Raw genomic sequence first — 20,133 nt, 5'->3', positions numbered from 1 at the left:
ACCTAGGCAGAGTCGTATTTTCAAGGAGCAACACTCCCCACATTTCCTCTCTCGCGCCGGCTCTTACTCGCGCATGCGCGCAAACGTCCGTCGTCTCCGCAAGTGCCGCGTCCCGCTGTACCTACAAAGAGTTGGAAATATGCGAATACCTCAAAAATAAGGCCTGCGAAGTTCTTCCGGGCACCTAAAGACAACAGGTGAGCGCGCAGACCCGGGACATAAGACGCATGCACACGAACACGGCCCTTTGCATGTGTGTGTTCCAAGAGTCTCCGGACATCGTTGCGCCTTGTGTGCTACACTTGCCTCTTGCCCGCAGAGAAAGCTGACGTATAGATGTTCCTCCTTATTGTTACCTGGTCTATGACTTGTTCTTCTGTGCCAAGTCTGATTATGCAAATTCAGTAACTCGCACAGCTTTCCATTCCGCTCTCAGTAATTTTTCTGTGTGTCACCGTTCTACAAACGTACTAACAGCTGAAAAAATACTGTTCGTGTTTATGTAGTATCTCAGTAATTACTGACGGGAAAACAGCGCGAACAACCGCCATGTGTAGGCATGATACGTTTTTCTTTTTTTTTTCTGTAACGCGCATGAGCATTGCATGTGTCCTATATGCAGATTTTTGCAGTTCATATTTATTACACAAAGTAGTGCCCAGTAGGTATGACTCAGTGCTTTAAGGGACATAATTTTACTTCCAAGCATTGCATTCGTGGTGAAAGAAAAGTCGTGTTGTTGGCCTATTTCACCTTTGACTGAAGGCCTTTTGCGAATGTTTTCTACGCGCTGCTGCAAAAGCCGACTACCTTCTGCTCCCCCTTGCCGCCGTTACTCAAGATGTAGCCAAGTGCAAAATAATGTGATAATGTGTATTTCCGCTTTTACTACAATGTTATTTTTGTTCTGCCATGTTTTTTCATTTTGTTGAGTTGTAATGAACATGTCACGCTTTTCATGACCTTTGTAAAGCTTTACAAGAAGTTATTTTTTTTTCTTGGAATGGGCTGTCAATAAAACATTCTTAGCATTTTATTCTATTTTTGGGTATGTTGCGGTTCATTGTTTTGCCGTTACCAGTGAATTTTCCCTTTCTTTAGTTGTCGTGACTATGTCATACACGTGTCCAGTTTTGTGCAATATCTCAGTGAGTATATCGGAAGCTCTCGGTGCACATATATCAAGCTCTTCTACACTTTCGTCTTTCGGTGATTATTAAAAGTATTTTATATGTGTGTGCATGAAACGTGGTACGGCGATGGCGTAGAGGTAGAGCATCCACCTCGCGTGCAAGAGGTCCGTTGTTGAAATCCCGGTGCCGCGCAATTTTCCACCGGACTAAAAAAAAGTCCGCGTGTTTATAAAATTGCATAAACAGGCTTTGGAGTGCGGCCTGATCCCGGTGACCAGAACCGGCAACGCAATCCCTCACCAGAGCAGGATTGACCACTCTGGTGCAGTACTTGGCCACAACCTCCTATATGAATACAACAATCAAACCCTGGGCGTCAGTCCCCAGCAGCTGCGAAGAAACTGACCACAGCGGTTGTCAGACATGTGACGCAGCAGAGGGTGCTAAGAATATCTGGATCCGGACAGTCCGCGCTTTGAATATGAACCTGGCAACGAATTGCATGGAGATACTGTCCCATAGCTTTCTGTTGCGAGGTTTAGTGCTCCCAAGCCTTATGTTGCGCGTTAAAGCCTCGGACAATGACTATGGGGCTGTTCCTTGCAATGTTTTTGGTCCTTTCGATAAGCTGAAGGAAGCCACAATATGTTTTTTTTTTGCTTAGGAGAACTATATACGTTTAGAACGTATAGGCTCCTATATATCTTTTCTTTTCCTCGGTACCAGCTCAATTAGGACGTGATCAATCTGATTTGTCTCAGTCTTGTGTAGGACTGCTGCTAAGTTTCTTTTAACTAATATAGCTGTCTGTCGATTGTCTCATAGCCCAGTGTAGGCTGTGTAGCCGCCAATTCTCCATTTTCCCCACACTCTAGCAACGCAATGACTTCTGGGGCGCTATAACGTAAAACTATTCCAAACTTTTCTATTCCAATTCTGCTATCAGCCCTCTGCGATTGGTCAAAAACTTTTTTCGACCACCCCCCATTTCACCTGTCTGTCACGCGACGTTACAAAAACCGCAATACCTCCCCATCTGATATGATGAGTGCACACTTATTATGCATGATTTGACAGAAAAAAGAAAAACAGTTATTTCTGATTCGACCCCTTTTCGCCATTAGCCCTCGGCTATTGGTAATATGTTTTCGGGCTGCACCCACTTTACCTGCCTGTCACGCAACGTCACAAAACCGCACGAACTCACCGCGTCAAAGTGACGTGTACGCGATAAAGATGCATTAATATGCCGAACAAAACTGAATTTTTTTCGGAATAGTCGCAGGCTGCCCCGTTCCGAAAGGAATAAAAGATAGCTGCCGCCGATCACTGACACGCTGGCTACTCGCACCTGCCGGAGAGCATGGGTGTATTTGCGTATAATAAAACTTCTTGCGTGACCGTGTAATGTTTTTAAGCACTTTCGACACGTTTACTACCTCATTCTGCCAACTCTTCTTTGCTGAGGGTCAATTTTAGCGTCATTCTTAAGCTTCCGTTGCATGCCGCCGCGATTTTCGACCAGCCACCACAACCTAAGTAAGGGAAAGCCGACCAATCGCAGACGCCGGCACCACCCTCTTCATCCGGTTACCGGTTTTCAGTGCACTGGCTCTGCCCTAGTGAATCCCTCTCCACTTGAACGTTCTCCTCGCCTCTTGTCAGCCAATTAGATACAACAAGCCGCTCAGTGTAGGCAATGTTATTCGTTTTTCAAGGAAACAAAAGGGACCTCCTATGAACGAGGAGAGCGTTTGATTGGTCTGTCTAGACAACCCTATGGGTGACCGCCCGGTGCTTGCGTCGGTGGTTACGCAAATTTGACGTCAGGACATTGGAATAGAAACATATTGGAATAGTTTTACGTTATAGGGCCCCTGGTTTATTGATGTTGGCTAGGAATGTTTGTAGGACTGCTCTCTTTTTCAGAAGCCTCTGCAATCCCACTGCCAGATGGCGTTATGTCGCAAATACACTGTGAATGTTAATTGTGTTCTAAACAAATTGAATTTCGCTTCGAAGTCGCGTTTCTGAAATGTTGTTTGAGGGCGGTGTCGCGCTTTCCAAATTCCGCTCGCGTTTGTTCCATGAATTGCACCATAGCTCCTTTATCAGGGTAATGTCCTGAGTAACTTTGTCCATCTTGCTGTCTGAGTCTGTCTCTCCCGTTGTCTTCTTTTTGAGCGGGGGCCGATTTGTTTTGGGCTCTTTGTCCCTAACACCCTCTTCCCGTCTCGTAGTATTTCTTCCCTCTCTTTTTTCATCTCGATCACCTTTAAAAATTCCTCTCTCCTTTTTCCTATCCTAAATCCACCGGATTAAAAAAAAGTCCGCGTGTTTAAATATTTGCATTAACAGGCTTGGAGTGCGGCCTGATCCCGGTGACCAGAACCGGTAACACAACGTATATATATATATATATATATATATATATATATATATATATATATATATATATATATATATATATATATATATATATATATATATATAACGTATTCTAATTTGCTATTCCTGCCGCCTAATAAGCGCTTTTATCTCCTGGTTCTCTCTATCCTTCTCTGAATCCTGGGAGACTTAAGTATTACCAGCTCCCTTTGTTACTTGGATTCTTCTGTTGTGTCTGGTGTTGTGGCGTCTGTTGCCTCAGGAAGGACTCCGAGCGGCTCGTGGTCCTGCTGCTCGGTGTCTCCCTTGGCCTTTTCCTACGAAGTTCCTCTTACTTCGCTTCCTCGGCCGCTTGGTTTTGCTCCCATTGTCTCGTTTTCACGATGTACGGGGTGCGGAATAAAGTGCTGCACTTCTTACCCCGGTAACGAGGTTTTTACCGCATAGCTGGTACTGCGGTTTGCATTGACGTCCTTTTCGTGGTGTGGTTGTCCCGCAGCGTCTACACCTCGGCTCCTCGTTGTCGCACACGTCTTATCTGTGCCCGAGTCCTCCACACTTGTGGCATATTTCGTACCTCTTCTTGTATAGGAAACAACGCATAATCAAATTTGACGGTCAAATTTGGCCTTACATTGCGGCGCATGCCCTTTGGCTACGCCTGATAAAGCATGCCAGCCTTTGCTTGCTAAAACCAAAATCTTAAGGCGCAGTCGTAACCAGGTGGCACGTGAACTCGCAGAGACTTTCTACATTGATAAGTCAGGTGATGAATGCGTAAGCGATTCTAGTATCAATTTGTATAAGAAAGAGAAAACGTTCTTGGCATGTGCGCTTAGGCAATGATTGAATAAGAATCTAGGTATATATATATTTATGTTGTTTATGAATAAAATCAGTCACGAGTTTGCGCCCGTCCATGTCCTTACTCGTCCGTGTCTTTTTTTTAGCGCAATTCCCTTCTTTAAAGAGTCCATCATGCGCTGGAATGTAGCTGGCGCATTGTATAATCCAAAGGCCATGACTTTAAATTGATACAGACCGTCCGCTGTGACGAAGGTGGTTTTCTCGCGGTCCATATCATTGATGCTTATCTGCCAATAGCCGGAGCGGAGGTCAATTGATGAAAAGTATTGGGATCCGTGAAGGCAGTCAAGAGCATCATCAATGCGCGGCAGGGGATAAACATCCTTCTTTGTTAGCCTGTTGAAGTGACGGTAGTCAACGCAGAAGCGCCACGAGTTGTCTTTTTTCTTTACTAAGACAACAGGTGATGCCCACGGGCTACTGGAAGGCTCAATGATGTCCTTGTCCATCATCCTGTCTACTTCTTTCTGTATGATGGCCCTTTCTGTTGCGGAGACACGATATGGCCGCCTATGAATGGGGCTGGCGTCACCGGTGTTGATGCGATGCGTGACAACAGATGTCTGGCCTAAACCCCCTGCATCCACGTGCCACCGCCGCTTTCTTAAGTAGCGACAACCTTTGTTGTGCGCCACCTTTCCCCTCACACCAAATCCGGCTCCGGTATTTCCGGTTCCGGCATTTCCGGTTTAAAAATTTCCGGTTCCGGCGTTCCCGCTTCCTGGAGTTGCGCTGCGGGAATTTCCGCTGTGACTGCTGTTAGACGATGGTGAGACTAAAGCCGTGGCGCGTGGATGCAGGGCCTTTAGGTGAGATGCCCGCGCGTGCTTAGCAGTTCTGTGGCAGTCACCATAAGAAGAATGCAAAGGGGAATAGCTGTTGTATTCCGCTGAAGTAGTAGCTCGCAGTCGCTGTTCTCCAAATGCACACAAAACGGCAGTGGTCTCCAAGCGCCCAGGTACTACATTCCATTCTACGTTGTCACTCATGCCACAACCCGTCGCAGGTTGACGCGAAGCAGCGAACACGAGCAGATCGCTGGTTAAAGTAGGCGGTGGTTCTTGGATGGAATCGCATTCACAGTTTCAACCGCAGCTCATGCAATTAAATCCTCTCCAGCGACGCGAAAGTAAACAACGCTAAAAAACAAAGCGTCACTTCCACTCGGAACAAGAAGCTGCAGCTACCTAAGTTCCGCTTAACGCCGGAAGGGGGTGAGTGGGAGAGGAGCGTAGAGGAGGAGGGCAGGTTGGCGGTACTTAACCTGGTCGGCGGAAACGTGTATGGAGGGGCTTTAGTCTGGCCAACTGGACGGTCGTCCAAGTCAAAGATGTCCCGAAAAGATGACAGGAGGTGACGAAGAGCTGCTTGCTCGGAAGGAAGGTCAGGGGCGATCATCTTAGAAACATCGTCCGCAGGCGTCGAGTACGGAGGAGTGGGTGACAAAGGTCCGTTGGTACTGAGGAAGGTTTCAGAGGTCAAAGAAGAAATCTCAAATTCTTCCAAAGGAGTTATATGTGCTATGGCGATACCGTGTGGCAGCACATGCGACGAAAATCCAAAATTGAGGATGGGCACGCGAGCGCAGTTTTCGCGGATCCGGATTAAGGTGCTCGGCAGGGCAATATTGCGCGACAAAACCACGTCAGTAAGCGGCGACACGACGTACTCGCCATCAGGTAAAGGACAGGGCGTCAGGAGGACACTTGTAGCCGCCTGTGTAGACAGCCTTGCGAACTCAGCAGAACATAAGCGGTGTGAAGCACAAGTTGTTGCGTCGGCAGGAAGCGGCAGATCCAACTGTACAACACCGGCGGAGCAGTCAATTTGGGCAGAATGTTTCGAAAGGAAGTCGAGGCCGAGAATTAGGTCGTGTGGACAGTGTTCAAGGACGATAAATAGAACAACGGTATAATGGCCCCCAATGGCCACACGTGCTGTGCACATTCCAAGGACCGGTGAAGTACTCCTATCGGCGACTCGCACAGTGCCCAGTACGGCGGGTGTCAGAACCTTCTTGAGCCTTCGGCGGAGAGCAGCGCTCATAACTGAAAGCTGCGCTCCTATGTCAACGAGAGATCTAACAGGAACGCCATCAACTTCAATGTCCAGTAGGTTTCCACATGTAGGCAGGGTCAACAGAGGATTTGCAGGCCGGGTCGCAGTTGCAGCTTCACATCCGGGAGCTGCGCCACTTAGTTTCCCGAAGCGAAGTCACCGGTTGCAGAAGGGAACGAAGAGCGGTGAACGAGAGGCGAACGGGACCTACGACCTTGCGGAGACGGGGAGGGGCTGCATCTTGGTGGAGCACTGTCAGCGTTTATGTTCCTAGTCGGCGTATAGGGCGAGAAAGTATGATTGGTACTTGGCGGTAGTGACACGCAGACGACCACCGAGGAGGCGACGACTAATGGTTGCGGCAATGACGGGCGATGTGTCCAACACCGGAACAATTAAAACAGATAGGTTTATCATCCGCTGTGCGCCAGTCAGCTGGGTTGCGACGAGGGGACGGAAAGTTTTGCGTCTGGGAGCGAGCGGCCGGAGAAGTGATTGTATGGCGGACCGAGCAGAGAGGTGGAATGCCCAAACTTGCTATTTCCTCCCGAACGACCGCTTGTATAAGGGAGATAGCGGGCACGCTTTCCCGACAGTCAGAACGAACTGGAGCCGGAGCCATGGCCTCAAGCTCACGGCGAACAATGCGCGTGATTTCTTCCGGTCCTGTGGGCTGAACGAAGCGCGGCGGGTCTTCGCAAGAAGATGTCGCGGCGGTATTGGGCGATCGGTCGAAAGTTTGAGCGACGCGGTGGCCCTTCGCTTGTTCGAAGCGCCGGCACTCCTTTATAATTGCATCCACAGTGGCACAATCCTTGCACATCAGGAGATTGACTGCATCGTCTGCAATACTTTTCAATGTGTGACCAATCTTGTCTGCCTCGGTCATGTTGATATAAGCCTTGCGACAGAGGGCCAGCACATCCTGTATGCAGACGACATAGGATTCTGTGGACGTTTGAGCACGACACGCAAGTTTTTTTTTGCTGCCAGCTGACGCCCGACAGGTCTGCCAAACAGGTCTCGCATTTTTTTCTTTGCAGACATCCCAGCTTGTTAGGTCAGCTTTGTGTGTGTCGTACCATTGCCTCCGCAGTTCCTCTCAGATAAAATATTACGTTTGCAAGCATCATTGTTGGATCCCACCTGTTGTCGCACACTCGTTCGTACATCGTAAGCCATGCAGTCCTCGACGTCGGCATTGTCCGTGCCACAAAATGTCCCTGGGTCCCGCGGATGAGTGAGGATGACCGATGGCACGGGCTGCTGAGGCGTTGTCGCTTGTGCCGGTTGATTTGCCATTGCGGCGGCAGGCAGATGACGTCCGCTGCGAAGTTCTGTGATTGTACCCCGCACCTTCCACCAAAATGTTGCAGGAAGAAAGCAGGCCCACGAGTGTAAAATAACGTATATTTACAACTGGCGTATATGGCGTTCAGGAAACTGCCAAACTTCGTCTTCGTCTAGTCCAATTCAACTTCTTCGTTCCCTTCACCGTAACAATATCTACAGACATTCCACAGCTACCTTAATTCACCATAAGACAAGTCGTAAGATAAAGAAAGGGGTCAGGCAAGGAAACAATCTCTCCAATGCTATTCATTACATACTTGGAAGTACTTAAGCTATTAAATTGGGAAACCTTAGGAGTAAGGATCAACGGCGAACATTTCAGCAACCTTTGGTTTCCAGATGGCATTGAACTATTCAGCGATACTGCAGACGAGTTACAAGTTATTGAGGACATTGACAGTGAAAGTGCAAGACTTGGATTGAAGATTAATATGCTGAAGACAAAGATAATGATCAATAGCCTGACAAGGGAATAAGAGTTCAGGATCGCCAGTAAGCCTCTAGAGTCTGTGTAGGAGTATGCTTATACCTAGGTCAATTACTCACAGGAGACCCTGATCATGAGAAGGAACTTTACAGAAGAATAAAAATGGGTTGAAGCGCATACAGCAGACATTGTCAGATCCTGACTAGAAATGTACCATTATCACTGAAAAAAAAAGTTGTTCAATCAGTGCATTCTACTGGCGCTAACATATGGGACAGAAACTTGGAGTTTGACAACGAAGCTCGAGAACAAGAACTGTGCAAACAGCGATGGAACTAAGAATGTAAGGCGTAACGTAAAGATACAGAAAGAGAGCCGTGTGGATCAGAGAGCAAGCAGTGATGGCCGATATACTAATTGGCATTAAGAGAAAGAAATGGAGCTTGGCAGGTCATGTAATACGTAAGATAGATAAGCGGTGGACCATTGTGGTTACAGAATGGGTTCCAAGAAAAGGGAAGTGCAGTCGAGGACGACAGAAGTCTAGGTGGTGCGATCAAATTAGGAAATTCGCGGGTGTTAGTTGGAATCGGTTCACAGGGCTAGGGTAATTGGAGATCGCAGGGGGAGGCCCTTGTGCTTCAGGGGACAAAAAGTAGGCTAATGATGATTACTATGGGTTCTAATGTAACCCTTGCCAGTACAACCCTCGACCAATCTCTTTCTTGCCTGCTTTTTTCTCGCTAATATCATAAACATCTCCTTCACCACTGATGAGTTAAAGTCCTCATAGGCTTGAGCCTAATGCTTCTGGAAGGTGAACGTTCAATGGTTAAGGCCGAGTTGAATGAAAGCGTCGCACGGTCATCAGAAGCCGGTTGCCTCAGCATCAATACACGTAAAAAAAAGAAGACACGAAAAAAAACCAATTTGCAAGTACCATACTATATATATATATATACACAGTCATATCATAAGAAGCCAACAAACACTGACACCAAGGACAACATAGGGGAAATTACTTGTGTTTAATAAATGAAAATACAGAAACGATATATTAATGGAAATTGAAGTGGATGAAAAAACAACTTGCCGCAGGTGGGAACCGAACCCACAACCTTCGCGAAATTTGTGGGTTCGGTTCCCACTTGCGGCAATTAGTTTTTTCATCCACTTTATTCTCCATTAATTTAGCGTTTCTTTATTTTCATTTATTAAGCACAAGTAATTGCCCCTATGTTGTCCTGGGTGTCAGTGTTTGTTGACTTATTAGGATATGACTAATAAAAATCGAGACCCTCGGTTAACCCCCTCTCTTCTTGTTTATTACATAACGAGGGTCTCGAATCCGGCAACATTGATGCCTTCAGGTAGCATGTGTGGGTTTTATTGACCAGTTGCCTTCACCCAAAAAGATCACGTTCTCGCGACGCCTGCGGCGAAAAGGACGTTCCACGTCCGCCGCCAAGGAATGTGAATGGTGGCGCTGTCTAACACTGCCAGCGTTCTACCAGGACACATAAATACCCAAGAAAGTAGATGGGGCAACAGCGCCGCGATAACTCAATTGGTAGAGCATCGCACGCGAAATGCGAAGGTTGTGCGTTCGGTTCTCACTTGCGGCAAGTTGTTTTTTCATCCACTTTAATTTCCATTAATTTATCGTTTCTTTATTATCATTGATTAAGCACAAGTAATTGCCCCTATGTTGTCCTTGGTGTCAGTGTTTGTTGGCTTCTTATGATATGACTAATAAAAATCGAGACCCTCGGTTAACCCCCTCTCTTCTCATTTATATATATATATATATATATATATATATATATATATATATATATATATATATGTGTGTGTGTGTGTGTGTGTGTGTGTGTGTGTGTGTGTGTGTGTGTGTGTGTGTGTGTGTGTGTGCGTGATACCCGCCGTGGTTGCTCAGTGGCTATGCTATGGTGTTGGGCTGCTGAGCCCGAGGTCGCGGGATCGAGCCGCCGGCTCACGGCGGCCGCATTTCGATGGGGGCGAAATGCGAAAGCACCCGTGTACTTAGATTTAGTCGGACGTTAAAGAACCCCAGATGGTCGAAATTTCCGGAGTCCTCTACTACTACCTCTACTACTACTACGGCGTGCCTCATAATCAGAAAGTTGTTTTGGCACGTAAAACCCCATAATTTTTTTTATACAGAATGCGCCAACTAACTTTTCAGAATATTCCGGTGCACAAAACGTGTTGTCGACCACTCTAACGAGCAAGTTACAGAAGTTTTGTGAATTGTGTTTTAGTTGCCTAATTGTCTGATATTTAAACAACTCCAGAAGTCTTACATGAGAAATAAATTTAAATTGGGGAAATTGTAGAGTGCCCTTGAAAGCACGCTGATTATTGAACCCACGTGGTTACACGTTAGCACGCCGCGATCGCAGTGCCCTCAATCGCGCCGCGTTTGGGTGAACAGCGCTGTTAAGATTGTGCGCTCTCATGCGACCAATTCCGGGTTCGTCATTCGGCTTAGTGCAATCACGACCGACTACCGACCGACCGATTATGTTGCTTTCGGCAGAGCAACCGTGTCAAATCGCTGGCGTGAATATTGAAGTCAGCGCCTGCGTCACTGCCCTAGTTGTCACTGTAGACTAAATGCGCGGTTCTTTCGTGCTGGCACCTTTGAGGGCACTGTGATTGCGGCGCGCAAAGTTTCATACCTCGATGACTTTTATAAGATGCGGAAATAACGATTGCATAATAGGTAGGAATTTGGGAGGGGGGGGGGGAAATACTGCTTATAGTCAGGTGTTACCTGAAACGCTACATAAATTTTAAACTTCCATACTATTTCTTTACTTTCTAATTCAAAAACTGACTTTCACAGTTCGATTACATCATCATCAGCCTGGTTATGCCCTCTGCAGGGCAGAGGCCTCTCCCAGACTTATATATATTCCTAACTAAGTATGCTTATAAGAAGCACGCACAAAGGATTGCGTCATTAACTCTGTAAACTGAACGGCAAGATGACTTTAGTCGCTTACTTCTATGTAAGTACCCGAACTTACTTTCTTTCTTTCTTTTTCTAACCTCAGCTAATGCTAGCTGGGGCACCTGTACACTGGAACCTGGTATGTATGAACGGGTTTGTAGACGTAGTGTATCGAGGCAAGAAGAGTGAGGGCAAATAAATTTAAAAACGCACGTTACCAATACATCGGGCTATCTTTTTCTACTTCAGACAAGCTTCAACCGCGCCCATTTGCGTAGCCGTGTTCACAACCTGTGCCAGACCCGATGCAGGCAGCGTGTCTCTCACCTTTCCCTGGCTTAGGGAGAAGTAAAGCTCGAAAAGCGCTTCCTCAAGTGCATGGGGACACTCCTGCGTGCGCGTGGTCAGGTTGCGCTGCACATCTTTGCAACTGTCGGGGTTCGTCGCAAGCTCGTCTGCGACCTGCCAAGGGGAAGAACGTGCAAACGGAATTTATTTACGCGACACTTTGCACGACGGGAGGCGGATGACATACGCAACAATGTCATGACGTATTTGAAAACAAGTATTCGCCGATTTTTTCTTATTTGTAGCGACAAAAAATAAAGAACAAGAGAGTATAGCGAAAGAAAAGAGTTTTGTGGTTTCGGAGCCCTGCACAAAAGCATGATAATAGAAACAATTGCGCCTACCGATACCTGAACCGCTGCGTAACTACAATTGCCACAAATGCGATTTGGCCTTCTTAAATAAACAGATACAACCACGACCTACATCCATGCGGCCAAAAAAAGAACTGCCGAAGAAACCCTATAGAGTGACGAGTTCTTTTAATGACTACAAAAAAAAAACCAGCCACATGCAAGGAGTACCACGATGCGTGCACTAACGTCTTTGATCGCGCCACGCTCATGGTTCAGAGTACAATCCGAAGAGCGCAACAGCGCGCACTTGGAAGGGGCGCATCTCACACCTCCCGCAATCACTCTCAGTGTCTGGCACACTGTTATGTGCTCACCTGGAAGCTCTCGGACCAGACGCTGAGCAGAGCGTACGTGACGCCGTAGTCCGGGACGCTGGGCCTGGGCACCGCCTTCAGATCGCGCGCGTGCAGCTCGCGGACCGCGGCGTAGAAGACCTGCGCGCAGTTGCGCGTCCGCACGATCAGGTTGCACAGGGGCTCCCAGTGGCGGGGCCCGCTGAGCGCCAGTCGCAGGACGCGACTCTTGCCCAGCACGTCGGGGCCGCACTTGAAGGGCCCTTCGCCGAACTCGACGGCCCGGTCCCACGGCGTGGTGTCGGATAGGTTGAACTGCGAAGGCGCGGTGTCGGCGGCCACACTTATTGCTCGGCGATGAGGGAATCGGACTAGACATTATCCTGGACATGTGATATACGAAGACGCGTGAAGGCGAGTTTCCAGAAAACAGACACCATGGCGCAGCGCTCTAGTTCTCGCTCTTCATGTGCACGCGTGTATTGCGGACATACATCAGCAGAGCCATTGCTCTTCGTACGAGCACGACCCCCCGAATGTCGTGATGCAGGACTATAAATTGTGCAAACAACTAACCATGTGCAAAAACTGCAACGACTTGGCGTGTATTGTGCAGAATCTTCCCTTAATATTTTATCAGCCATAGTTCCTACTTCTTGCGCTGCGTTCTGGCAAATGCGGTTTGAAAACTGCCGAATACAATGCTGTCCGTCCGGTATATATGCTTCTCAAATGTGCATAACTCTCTTTTAGCCCTGAAATTCCTCTCACCTGGGGTAGGTAGTCACCCTCGCGATGGCAGTGGCGCGTGGCACTGTTACGGGCACATAGCTTGTAGAGCAGCGGCGTGTGCAGGAGGTGCAAGTAGGCGGTTGTAGAAGTGGGTGACGTTTTACACAGCACGATGCGGCACACCGTAGAATACCGCACATGGAGCCGGTAGAGGGTGTGACTGCTGTCTTGCTTGTCCACAAAGTAGAGGTGCAGTGCACTGGTACAGTGCTCAAAATGAACCTTGCTCTGCGTCACCTGCATTGTCAGTGTACGAGGTTTATTTAACTCTTGCCGCAGAAATTGCTCGTATCCAGTAAACGCTGGCCGTGCACCACGATCGATTGCTATAAAGGCGCAACTACACTCGATACACAGCGGATTCGTGCCAGCATTACGGTGCATTACATTAGTCGGCAAATAAACGACCGCTAGTCAGTTGTCGTTGACCGCGTATGAGAGGTTCGTTATTCAAAAAAATATCTTACAAACACAGGGACATCTCACGAAGGAAAGTGGAGTATACCGTTAAAGCGGTGAATAAGACTGGCACACACTGCGTGGCAGCGATATTTAAGCGCAATTTGGCGCTATTTAAACTCGGTTTGCTGTCAGATGGTTCTTAAAGCTCTTTGGTCGGCCCCGAATAGGGGCAGAGAGTTGGACAGCAGTGCTTATTGCTTGTACAATTCCTAATTTGTTTCGGGTGCGCACGTCGAGTTTGTCTTATCAAACGTACCGCTTACCTGGAAACCTTGAACCGGACGGGCAGGCTGCGACGCCGACGAGGTCGCGCGTATGGGTGACGTGGGCAACGAGGGCGAATTCGAGCAGGCCGAAGTCGCTCGCGAAGCAGCGCTCGTGGGCACACTCGTGGGCACGCTCGAGGCATCGTCAGTGGGAGGCGCGCTACCCACCGAGGAACCCTTGGTGCAAGCTGTTGGCTGGCTGGGCGACGACGATGCGGGGCTCGACGGGGCGTCGCAGTCCTGCCTAGCCTTCTCCTTGGGCGCCAGCAGCGCGGCCCATTTGCCTTTCTCCTTCGGGGGTGGTGTGGTCTGAATGATGGCGGGCTGCGGGCCGGGCCGAAATGGCTGCGGCGCTGGCTCCGGGATGGGGGGCACAACTGGTGTCAGCCAGCCCTGCCAGCTGCCACGCTGCTCCGTCGTATCGTTGGACCTCGGATGAGTCGTGACGGACGCATACGATGGCGGAGCCGCTGGCAGCGCACGCGCGAGTTTAGAAGGCGCGGTGGGGTCCGCCGCAGTTGCGGAAGGGTTGTGCGGAGTTGACGTCGTGGATGGAGGCTTTTCACATGTGGCAGATGCACTCTCAGCGCACTTCGCGCTCGGCAACTCCTGCGCGGCTTGCTCCTCTCCGGACTGCGACGGAGGAGTGGACGAGCTGACCTCATTGGAAGTTGAGTTTTCCGGCGGGTGATATTGAGAATCATATGAAGGAGATGTTCCTTCCGAGTTAGCCGACGCTCTCCGCAAAGAAAACCTCTTGGCTTCACAGGCCAGCTTGCAAGAAGGAGGCATTGCCGGCGAGCTGTCTCCAGACAACACAAAGCCAGATCTAGGGTCCAACTCTGCTTTCTTCCACTTGGCGAACTTTGTCATTCCATATTTGCTGAAGTCGGACGACTTTTTGGAAGACGAAGTCTTTGTACCGGGCGGGGCAGTGCGTGCGCTGTCAAAGTGTGCAACGAAGGTGTTGTAGCCCAGCAGACAGCCCAGCGCGAATGCGGTCACCGGTACGTCTTTGTGCTCCATGGCAATCACACAGTCGTACGGGTTGCAGCGCTCTTCAAGCTCTTCCGATGCGAGCCACCACTCAGGTGGATCGCACTTGCGAGCCACGCCACCGCTGAGGACGTGCTGCACAATTTCCAAGTCACACCTGCGGGCGATAGGATAACCAACGCGCGTGCGCTCGCGTCTTTGGGAATTTCTCTTTAAAGACAACCAATCCGCGTTCAGGTAACTTGATCGGTTGCTCTCTGCATGCAGATGAAGGTGGATCTAGAAACTAATTTAACGGTTTCCTTAGCGCTTTCAGTATTCCTGCTTAAACAGAAACAGGTGATCTAACGCTACAGTGCTTAAAGGCTTCGGTCATTTTCTTTCGCACATGTAATCGTCTCTCTCTGAGAGCGAGCGCGTACGCTAGTCATAATCGATACAATATTGTTTGAGCGTCTACGCAGTTCCTGGCTATCTCGGGGGACAGGTATATGTGCAACCATCCTCCTCGAGAATACTGCGTGAATAGTGTGTCAAATGCTTCCAGGCCCCTGTAGAACATTCGTCATTCAGAAGCTCCAGCGGTCCCTGGAGACCTGGACCCTCACTGCTCTGTTCTGGGTGCCAGGAGTATCGCTGCAATGGGGCCGGCCACAGACGGTGTCGCTCGGGGAGTGGATTTGAAACATTAACCAAAAACTGCAGTGCAGTCCCCACAAACTCTTGCCATCATGACATGGCACCTTCTAGTTGCAAGCGGTGCCGCCTACGCTCAGAAGCAATCATTATCGTGTGGCTAAACCTGTTAGTCTACCTGTGGCCATAATCACACGAGGCCTGGGTTACGAGGTGTCATGTCACGATTCTCTTGGCGATTGTTACATACAGTATATTGTAGCGCGAGTATTGTTTTCTTTTTTCTGTAGGTGAAGACTTTGAAAAAAAAAATGCTACTGGTCTTTTTCCTGCGGAAGACTCTCTTGCTGTATCGAAAACTTGCGGAACGTTGTCTCCGATTTGACTGCGAGGCAAACCTTCCTATATGGTAGGCGCGCTACATGAATTAACGAATTGGTGTAGCACATATTCTTGAATCAGCGAAAGCACCACCGACGTATGCGGAATGTCTGATGGCGTTATGTGCTATTATCTGGCAAACGTCAGCAGCGCAATTTGAGTGCATAACCACTGACGATGCTCGCCGCTCGACACGCCGAAGGGGTGGTTGACATCGCATTACGTGATGCATGGCGTAAATGGTGCATGCAAGAGAACAGGGAAGACAGGACATGTAGATTTAGATGCATGTTGAAGAACCCCATGTGGTCGAAATCAATGTCTCGCTGCAACGTGCCTCTATCAGGTCGTGGTGTTGGTTCGAGCGCGTACAACAGCAGAATTTCCTCTTAAAGGGTCACTAAAGTTTACCAGAAAGTAAAGTGATAAGGCAATGCTCTAGACAGTCTAATGCGTCAATGATGTTACGGTGAAGGGACGGAAGAAGTTGGATTGGACGGGAGGAAGATGAAGTCTGGCAGTTGCCTGAACGCCATTAATCTCAGTTGTAGATATACGTTATTTTCCACTCGTGGGCCTACTTTCTTAATGCAGCATTTTGGTGGAGGTGCGGGGTACAATCACGGAACTTCGCAGCGGACGTCATCTGCCTGCCGCCAGAATGGCAAATCAACCGACACAAGCGACAATGCCTCAGCAGCCCATGCCAACGGTCATCCTCACTCACCCGCGGGACCCAGGGACATTCTGTGGCACGGACAACGCCGACGTCGAGGACTGGCTTACGATGTACGAGCGAGTGTGCGACAACAACAGGTGGGATCCAACAATGATGCTTGCAAACGTAATATTTTATCTGAGAAGAACTGCGAAGCAATGGTACGACACACACGAAGCTGACCTAACGGGCTGGGATGTCTGCAAAGAAAAAATGCGAGACCTGTTTGGCAGACCTGTCGGTCGTAAGCTGGCAGAAAAAAAAACTTGCGTGCCGCGCTCAGACGTCCACAGAATCCTATGTCATGTACATACAGGATGTGCTGGCCTTCTGTCGCAAGGCTGATGACAACATGACCGAGGCAGACAAGATTGGTCACATACTGAAAGGTATTGCAGACAATGCCTTCAATCTCCTAATGTGTAAGGATTGTGCCACTGTGGATGCAATTGTAAAGGAGTGCAGGCGCTTCGAACAAGCGAAGGGCAGCCGCGTCGCTCAAACATTCGACCGGCTGCCCAATACCGCTGCGACATCTTGCGAAGACCCGCCGCGGTTCGTTCAGCCCGCAGGACCGGAAGATATCACGCGCATCGTTCGCCGTGAGCTTGAGGCCATGGCTCCGGCTCCAGTTCATCCCGACTGTCGGGAAAGCGTGCCCGCTATCTCCCTTATACAAGCGGTCGTTCGGGAGGAAATAGCAAGTTTGGGCATTCCATCTCTCTGCTCGGTCCGCCATACAAACACCTACCAGATTCCTCCGGCCGCTCGCTCCTAGACGCAAAGCTTTCCGCCACGCCGTCGTAACCCAGCTGACTGGCGCACAGCAGATGATAAACCCATCTGTTTAATTGTTCCGGTATTGGACACATCGCCCGTCATTGCCGCAACCACTGGTCGTCGCCTCCTCGGTGGTCGTCTTCGAGTCACTACCGCCAAGTACCAGACAATCGTACTTTCTCGCCCTATACGCCGACTAGGAACATCAACGCCGACAGTGTTCCACCAAGATCCAGCCGCTTCCCGTCTCCGCAAGGTCGTAGGTCCCGTTCGCCTCTCGTTCACCGCTCTTCGCCCCCTTTTGCAACCGGTCGCTTCGCTTCGGCAAACTAGGCGATGCAGCTCCCGGAGGTGAAGCTGCAACTCCGACCCGGCCCACAAATCCTCTGTTGACCCTGCCTACATGTGGAAACCTACTGGACATTGAAGTTGATGGCGTTCCTGTTAGATCTCTCGTTGATACAGGAGCGCAGCTTTCAGTTATGAGCGCTGCTCTCCGCCGAAGGCTCAAGAAGGTTCTGACACCCGCCGTACTGGGCACTGTGCGAGTCGCCGATGGGAGTACTTCACCTGTCCTTGGAATGTGCACAGCACGTGTGACCATTGGGGGCCATTATACGTTGTTTTATTTATCGTCCTTGGACGCTGTCCACACGACCTAATTCTCGGCCTCGACTTCCTTCCTAAACACTCTGCCCAAATTGACTGCTCCGCAGGTGTTGTAGAGTTGGATCTGCCGCTTCCTGCCGACGCAACAACTTGCGCTTCACACCGCTTATGTTTAGCTGAGGTTGCAAGGCTGTCTCGAAGAGACAGCCTTGCAAACTCGGGAAGAGAAGCTTTAGTCACCGAGAAATTGAGGTAAATGCATGACACGATTTGAGACCCCCCGGCGACATTGCGGTACTAGCCCGATGACGAAAGCACTCCTTATCACAATTTATGTCACTAGTACTCAACTACTCGCATTAAAAAGATCATTTCGTTAGATTATAAGACGGAAGAAAATGCTACTTGCCTACTTTTATTCGATTCTAAGAAAAAATAACATTTTGACGTTACCCTTGAGTAGTAAGGGTGATCGAAAGGTTTCGTTTTCGCTCGACTCTGCACGCTAGACTTTGCGCCGCGCGCGCTTTGGAGTTTCAGTTGTTTCTTCATCGCGTCTTGCTGAGGTGGTCCTGCTGGCTCGCGAAACTTGCCTATCGAACAAGCAGCGAGAATGCCACGTCCATGTGATGTCGTGGGATGCGCTAACGGTCCGCGGAACTTGGCCAAGGGCAGTTGCAGCGGCGAATCCAACGCTACTTATCACTGTGCGCCAACGAGTGAACCTCTCCGTTCGAAATGGTTCAGTGCCGTACCTCTGTCACAGCGCGTTGGCAAAGAGCCGAAAAATCACATAGTGTGCTCGCTGCACTTTCGTCCAGAGGATTACGAGTTCAACGCCGACTTACTGAAGTCGCGTGGAGTGCCTTTCAAAGCAGGCCGCCAGCGTAGTAGTACGCAACGACGCCGGCAGCGCGAGCCCTCCGCAGCAGGTAACGTTCATCAGTGCTTAAATCGCTGAACTCAAGCCCAGCATCGCGAGCCAATGTGTCGTTGTCAGGGTCGTCCATTGCAACGAGCGTTGAAGTTGGCGTCATAAAATAAAGAACAAGCTTATCGTCGCGCGCCTTTCCTTCCGCTAACCACCATAGTTCCACTTTCGCGCTGCTGTCGGCTCTGTCTTGGCTCTGTTTCTGGCCGCGCGTTTGCGTTTTGCGCAGAAAAGCCGTAGCGCCGTCTGCGGGAGCCGTTTTACTCACTGACGGCGCATCGTCGCTATGAGACCATGACGTCAATACTCCTCGATTGCAGGACGGGTGATTTGAACTGCGCTAGAGGTACGCGGACGCTTCAGAACGCATTTTCTCTTAAAATAAGTCTCTTCTTCGCATGAAACAAGCGTTTCGAGGTTTCTGGGATGGTATTTCAACAGTCCACGTTGACTTAATATTAACCTTTAGTGTCCCTTTAAGACAGGGAAGATCGATGCGTGCGCCGTTCTCGCTACGCACATCCCTTGGCTTAAGTGTATAGCGCTCTTCTCAGGGCGTAGGTTTAGATTTTGTGCCGAATGGACGTGCTTTTCGGGGCTCCGTGGCGACGACGAAATCATAAGTTTCTGTGCATGCTTTGAGCTTGCTTCTGTTTTTATTTGCTGTTTTTTTGCATTTAAATAGTAATTGGGGGAGTTTCATTTTCTTTCCTTTTTTTTGTCTCGTATTTAGGGTGCACGGGTGTGCTTCGTGTACATTTGTTCTGAAAGATGATTAGAGCGTCCTTTCGTGCCACGTGTTCCAACACCTGCAGCCGAGTGGGACGTTGAGTGTTTGTAGTCTTTAAATAGTAGCTTGGAAGTGGCAAGACAAATAGCTATTAGTGGTTTTACAGTACGTGTTTGGTAGAAAAGTGAGAGCGTGGCCACGTGGTTGAGCACGTGCGAGAGCGTGTCATACCTTTGGTCTCCGCGGCATTGATTGTTTTTGAAACAGTGGTGAGAGTTGCCTTGCGGCATTTTGAGGATTTGGATCCTGTGCGTATCGGTTTTTTCTAAAAGGCACGTGCTCTGCATTGATATAGTATTTTAGTATTTGCAAAAAGCCGTGCAATACATGGCGAGGAAGCCGGCACAGCAGGCAGTACGGGGGGGGGGGGGGCGGGTCCCTCAAGGCAGATGAGGAGCGGGTGCCAATGGAGAGGGGGTCGAATCAACCGGCACACAACGTGATGTCGATACTAGGCTGCAGAAAATGGAGGCTTTCCAGGAAGAGCTTCTCAAACAGGTGCAAGAGCTCAAAAATGAGCTAAACAGGGAGCGTGAGGCACGGAAGGTAGTTGAAAAGAGACTTGAAGCAGC

The 20,133-nt window shown here is 49.3% G+C and overlaps 1 protein-coding gene across 1 annotated transcript in view; it reads right to left on the bottom strand.

Annotated features, from left to right (window-relative positions):
• Window positions 1–20,133, bottom strand: part of LOC135913486 (uncharacterized) — a 175,327-nt gene that overhangs the window by 138,230 nt on the left and 16,964 nt on the right. The window contains exons 3-6 of the mRNA XM_065446053.1: window positions 13,718–14,873; window positions 12,972–13,229; window positions 12,222–12,515; window positions 11,531–11,665 (exon numbers count right to left, since the gene is read on the bottom strand). Of these exons, the coding sequence (XP_065302125.1) occupies window positions 11,531–11,665; window positions 12,222–12,515; window positions 12,972–13,229; window positions 13,718–14,873 (1,843 nt within the window). The remainder of the gene's footprint in view (window positions 1–11,530; window positions 11,666–12,221; window positions 12,516–12,971; window positions 13,230–13,717; window positions 14,874–20,133) is intronic.

The sequence above is a fragment of the Dermacentor albipictus genome, unplaced genomic scaffold (assembly GCF_038994185.2).
Source record: "Dermacentor albipictus isolate Rhodes 1998 colony unplaced genomic scaffold, USDA_Dalb.pri_finalv2 scaffold_14, whole genome shotgun sequence".
NCBI lineage: Eukaryota > Metazoa > Arthropoda > Arachnida > Ixodida > Ixodidae > Dermacentor > Dermacentor albipictus.
This window is presented reverse-complemented; position numbering and strand designations above follow the sequence as displayed.